The sequence below is a fragment of the Marmota monax genome, unplaced genomic scaffold, assembly GCF_021218885.2.
Source record: "Marmota monax isolate L192 unplaced genomic scaffold, Marmota_monax_Labrador192_F-V1.1 WCK01_AAM20220418_F8-fsc00017, whole genome shotgun sequence".
Classification (NCBI taxonomy): Eukaryota; Metazoa; Chordata; class Mammalia; order Rodentia; family Sciuridae; genus Marmota; species Marmota monax.
In genome coordinates this window covers 1,856,170-1,862,169 of record NW_026695241.1, presented here as the reverse complement: position 1 = coordinate 1,862,169, position 6,000 = coordinate 1,856,170, and the positions used below count along the sequence as shown (strand labels likewise).

Here is a 6,000-nt window from a genome sequence, read left to right as displayed (position 1 = left end):
AATGTTAAGAGTTGTTGTTTGGCTTTCCCACAGTATGAAATGATTTGCTGTGTGATGTTGTGACACGTAGAGTATCTCCGAAAACCTATAAAAATCCTCACTGAACAACGGACCAGGGTTCACTCCCTGGGACAGCTGCGTCGGAACGTTTGTGAGTCCAGGTTGTGAGTCCAGGCTCGAGCTTGCAATAAAGACTCTGTGTGATTGCATCAGATTTGGCTCCTGAAGGTCTATTGGCATCCCTCGAGTCTGGCATTACACTATCTCCACAGAGAGGTGTCTATCAGTCACTGTTCCCACAGACGGAACCTGCTTGCCAGGCCCTGTGCAAGGCACTGGGTTACAATGACAAGCAATACAAGCTGTAGTGTGCGATGGCAGTGCTTATCTGCCTAGTACCAGTCAGGACCTGGTACAAGACCAAGCTGGGAGACCACGCATGTTTCCTACACGGTTCTCTTAGTAGATGCTGGGAGCATTTTCCTTACAGCACCTTGCTGAGCCCTCAGAGCAGCCTCTAGGTGTCATCTCCTCCACCCCATCTGTGTGACAAGGACCCAGGACTCCACAGTTCCCTCACAGATCCTTTCTCTAGAAGACATCCTCTTAGAAAGAGCAGGAGGGCAGCGGATCTTGGGAATCAGGGTGGGATAGGCTGTGACTGCTGTCATGGAGGTGGGGAAGGGAGTCCAGTTGGGCATGGGTGCTAGGGGACAGTTTCAGGCAGGGGGGACTCCTGCTGGGAAGGAGAAAAGGACAGAACTTGGTCCATGGGCAAGGAAAAGAAAGAGTGGGTATTCTTCTTGGGTAACTGCCTGTTCCCCCTTCTCCCCACTAGCCCCAGGTCAAGGACAGAAGCTGATACAGCACAAGTTTGATGAACTTTCTTACATTTAATCAGGCAATGTTACAACGTGTTCATGCCACATGAAACCTCATGATACCAAGTGTGAGGGCACCTGTCAGGGGGTAAACACAATCTCTCTCTCTTCTGGAGGTGGGCAACCTGAGAGCCAAGGCAGTGTCCACTCACCTGGCCTCCTGCTACCTGGTGGGCGGCAGTCACTGGCCAGCAGGATTCCAAGTCCTGGACATAGACATGGCTTCCCTCAGGCTTTCCCTTGAACTGCACCTGAACCTCGCATGTGGGTGGGGTTTTGCAGCTACAACACCCCATGGCTGGCCCAGGTCTCCAAGGCCACTGCTCAGGCAAGTAGATCTTGTTCTCAAGAGGCACAGGAAGCCAGTGGAACAGAAGAAAAACACCCCTGAGTGTCCGCACAAGACGCTAATTGCTTTGAGGGACACAGGGGGAGAGAGGCTAAAAATTATCTGTCAGCTGAGAAAACCAGAGACACAGGTGCAGATGGACACCTGGAGGAGGCAACAGGGACCCAGGGTTCCCTGGCACCACCCACAGGGATCCCGGAGTCCTGAGGGCTGAGGGAGCCAAGGGGGCTGCAGGCAGGTCCAGCAGCCTGGGTGGGCTCGTCCTCAGCCATCTGCTTCCTCCTGGACCACAGCGCGTGGCAACGAACACACAGACTAGCAAACGAGGTGAACACAACACAAAGAGCCCCCACTGGAGGCCTGGGTCCAGTGGAGGCAGGAACCGCAGGACCTGGGAAGGGAGAGAAGACGTGCTCAGCGCCAGGAGGGCAGACCGCAGGACGGAGGTTTGGGGGGGGGGTTGCTGGGGGCGTGGCCGGGACTGCGTGGGCTGCTGTGGCCCCCAGAGGCTCAGGCCTGGCATCGGCACCAGGCAAAGCATGAAGGGGGGTGGGGGTGGCTGGGTCGGAAGACCTAGATTTGAAACCTGGCTCTGCCACCAGAAGTCACTGTAGTGCTTCAAACTGGTCTTGTAACCTCTGACGTCTAAAAGGCCCAGCTAGGCTGATGGGACCATCAAGTCACACGGCTATTTAATACAGTGATGTCTATAAAAGTGTCAGCTGTGACCTGTGCAGCCCTGCTCAGATGGGTGTGAAGCAAAAATTTATCAGAGGGCTCTGACTCTCTAGGTGGCAAAGGAAAGCCTGGGGTGGGGGGGTGGGCCTCCAGAAGCCTGGCCCAATCCCGGGACCCTCTGGGCAATAGGTGGGGAGGGGTCCACTAAGCCCTCAAGGATGCTCACCGTGTCATTCAGGGGTCGGCAGCATTTCCAGGAGCATGTCCTCTACCCTGTTGTACTGAGGGTGGGGACGCAGGAAGGGAGAGAAACAAGGAGTGATCAGACCAGCGCCCTGCCAACTCTCCCTCCATCCCTGCCTAGGCGTTCTAGTGGCCTGGGCAGCAGGCGGGACCTGGGTGGCACAGGTCTTCCCCTTCAGGCTTGGCCTGTGACTGTTGGCCAAAGAGGGTCTCCCTGGGGACCTGAGAGGACAACCAGTCTTCCAGTTGTAACTACTTTCTGATCCAGCCCGTTGCCACCCACGTTGTTAATCCCCTCCATTATTTTAACTTTGGTGCTTGGACAGGGAACACAGAACACAGAGGCCAACATGGGGTGGGAGCAGGGCTGCCCAAGGTCCCCCACTCTGTCCCCGGGGGAGACCTGTGCTTGCCTCGATGTGGTACACTATGCGCCAGAGGCTGGAGTCTGAGCCTCGGTATCTTCTTTCAGGGTACAGCTGATACAACAAAGGCAGGAGGCTCGGAGTCATCTCAGTGGGACTCAGAGGGTTATCCAAGGGGTAGTCTTCCTGGCGCATGAGCACCTGGAGGCTACCCTCCATCTGCAGAGGAAAAAGTAGGGAACACTTTCAGGTCCCGCTCACCAGCTCCTCCAGGCCACCCAGCAGCCCTGGCCTGGACTTACAGGGGCCAAGCACGAGAGGCTGGCGGTCACTGCCCCCAACACTCAGCTCCAGCCACATATGCTCTTCTCAGGGACTCTGGTGGCCAGTAGTCTAGCCAGCCAGGCAGGCCGTAAAAGCACACTTTTTCCTGCCAAGCTGCCAGTGGCTAGGCTAGACCCGGGGGCCCTTCTGCCTGGAGCCCTTTCAGCCATCATGGGATTTTTTTTTCCTTTCATTTTAAACATTTTGTCCAAGCTCCTCTTCTAAACCCAGTATCTCAGCTCCCCAGTCTGGTGACAGACCAACCTCACTCTCTACCTACCACTGTCTCCTGCCTGGACTGTGGTGACAACCTCCTGACTTGCCGGGGCCTGTGCCTGCTCTCTGCCCAGCACCTCCCAGCACAGGCAGAACAATTCTGAAAGTCCCAAAGGCCCACGCAGCCAGGCCTCTGCTGCCCTGCCCTGTTAGCCACCTTCCACCTCACTCTGGCCACACAGGCTCCTGGCTTTTCTGGGACCTGTACCATTCTGCCTGCTTCTAGAAACCCTCTGCATCTGCTGCTTTCCTTGCTTGGAACATTCTCCCCAAAGCTACACGGGACTCGCACCCTTCTTTTAGGGGTCTCTACTCAAATGCATGTCTGTTAAAATATAACAAAGCAATGTGACAGAGTGGAGACGAAACCCACTGGTTTTATCAATAACTGCACATCAGCTTCATTCACCAACTCAAGGACAAAAATATCCACAAAGCCCAACCCTAGGGACTCTCAGCCTCTCAGCCCCATTTTTCTCCTGCACAACTTAGTACCAGCTTCATTATTTTGATACAGTGGGTTTCTGTCACCTTTACTGCAAATCCTCAAGCCCAGAACTGTACTTGGCATATAAACTAGGCACTCACATTTGTTCAGCCAGTATTTCTCCACAAGTGAAAATAGTTCTATAAAATTGTTACAAATCACTGTCAAAAAAAAAAAAATATTTGGATCACAGTGCAAGGTGTCGGTGCCCTGGAAATCACCATTCTTGTGTTTATAGTCTTTTATATCCTTTAACTATTTTCATTTTGTATTATTCCTCCTTTTTATTAATTTAAGAAAATCCTTCCATATTAGAGATACTGGTTCTTGGATTTACGCGAGTCAGATCCTGCCCCACTGTGGGAGGATGTGTTATTTTTCAGGTAGCATTTATCGTGATTGTGAAAAACTGTCTGGCTTGTGGTTTTGGTGAGAAGATGTTCCCCAACTAGAGATTAAAAAAAGATATTTGCCTAATTTTTTTTTCAGATTCTTGACTTAAAACAAAGAAAATATTTAACTTGATTTTGGAAAAGGTCTATATGTATATTTAGAAATTTGGGGGGGGTTGGGGGGGTGGTACCAGGATTGAATTCAGGGGCACTCGACCATTGAGCCACATCCCCAGCCCTATTTTGTATTTTATTTAAAGACAGGGTCTCACTGAGTTGCTTAGCGCCTTGGTTTTGCTGAGGCTGGCTTTGAACTCTTGATGCTCCTGCCTCAGCCTCTGGAGCAACTGGGCCCTGCTATACTTAGAAATTTTAAAGAACAATAAAATTGCAAATTTAGGTGGTAGTAAAGAGCCTGTTGCAACCTTATCTTACCTGCTAGCAGCACTACCTTGGACAGGTTTACATGTTTAAGCCTCAGTTTCTCATTAGCAAATTAGAGACATAGTCAACCCTTAATAGCCTTTTCCTGTATACTATATTACATGCATGTTCTAAGGTTTATGTATGGAGTTGCAACAATTTTTGCTTCTATTTGAGAAAATCCAACCTCTGATGGATAGTACCTTTTTTAAAAAAAATAAAAGAGTTATATTTCTTACAAAGACCTGTTAACACTAAAGAGTAATCTTAAGGGCTCATACATAAAATGAAGTCAAAGTTTGATATTGCTGTTGCCTGCTAAGTTTATCTGTTCCAAAGCTTCCAGGGGATACAAAAACCCTGCCGTCCAGGGCACAGCTTCTCACACTAGCTTATAGCTATCTACTGAATGTGCTTTTTAAAATACAGATTTCTGGGGCCCACCTAAGCAGACTCTGGTAAGTGACCCATGCACTAATCACTTCCTTTAAAGATATTCCCATTTTATATAAACTAGGACCTTGAAGCCCTGAAGAGTCCTCTTTTGCTCAGCATCATGCATGCTCAGAGACAATAGGTCCCTATCCTTGGCCAACATGCCCTAGCAGTTTTCCCAGCCTCCTGGAAGAACTCTTTTTCATCCTACAGAGCCCAGTTCTAAAAAGTTTCAGCTGGGGCCGCCCTGGACGGACCAGCCTTCTAAGTCTTCGGGCGGTGCCTTCACCATGCGGGACAGGAGAGGCTCCTCTGGGCCCGAGGAACTCGAGGGGCTGGGCCGAGGCTCACTTGCAGGCAGGGCCCGCCCAGGGCTCACGAGGTGTACCTTGATGATGATGGGCAACCAGGTTCGATAGGTCTCGTCCACAAACAAGAGCATGTTCCACCTCCACAGGTGGTCGGGGTCCGGGGGGTAATCCGGTTCGAATGGGAACCCTTCCATGACACCTTTTGTGGCCCTGCAAAAGAGACGGGAGCGGAACCAGGTACCGCTGCCCGCTAACGCTGGGCTGCAGGACTGCTGGGCTTTATAGTCTCCAGCGCCGGCGCCCCCTGGCTGCGGGGCGGGAGGAGGCGGGGCTCGAGACGCGTGGGCGGGGATAGGGGCGGGGCGCGAAGCCTTGCTCTCTGCAACCCTGGTAGCATCTAGGAGTGCAGACCCGGTCCCATCAGGCCCCGGGGCTTCCCCAAGGCTCCCACCCGGCCTTGCCCTCTGGGCACTACCCACTGCTGGGGCCCTGGGGCTTTGGCTCAGAACTCATCTGTGCACTGAGAAAGCAACCCAGAGCCTGGGGCCCCCCTCCACATTTGGGGGTTTAGAAGAAACCCACAGGAGCCTGAACCAGGCCTAGGTTTTCCCAGGTTCACTAAATCACCTTCAGCCTGAGCTTTTGTGTGGCACAATCAATTTCCTTGGCAAACTGCAACTCCGGAAGCACCCCCCACCCTAAGACATGCCTTTTCCATGGCTTTGAGGATGCTGTGGTCATCTATTAGCTATTGCAAAACTTGGTGTTGCGGACACGTGGGTTTTTCCCTTTATGCTTTGAGTTCATTAGTGAACGCATCATTTAATATGAATACT

General features: G+C 51.8%; 1 protein-coding gene across 1 annotated transcript; it reads right to left on the bottom strand.

Annotated features, from left to right (window-relative positions):
- Positions 1-2,138: 2,138 nt before the first annotated feature.
- On the bottom strand, positions 2,139-5,358 carry Tcl1a (TCL1 family AKT coactivator A). Its single transcript, XM_046441110.1, has 3 exons — positions 5,143-5,358; positions 2,565-2,735; positions 2,139-2,189 (listed from the first exon to the last, which is right to left on the bottom strand). Exons 1-3 carry the CDS (start codon positions 5,356-5,358, stop codon positions 2,139-2,141), a joined length of 438 nt encoding a protein of 145 aa, XP_046297066.1.
- Between the last annotated feature and the right edge of the window lie 642 nt (positions 5,359-6,000).

Bases quoted from the DNA above. Each gene is read 5' to 3' on its own strand.
- Tcl1a (XM_046441110.1), bottom strand. From the start codon at position 5,358: ATGGAAGGGTTCCCATTCGAACCGGATTACCCCCCGGACCCCGACCAC. The intron at 2,736-5,142 runs GTGAAGGCACCG...TTTCCTCTGCAG, and splicing joins AGCCTCTCCTGTCCCGCATG to ATGGAGGGTAGCCTCCAGGT. The intron at 2,190-2,564 runs GCAAGCACAGGT...CCCCACCCTCAG, and splicing joins GCATAGTGTACCACATCGAG to TACAACAGGGTAGAGGACAT.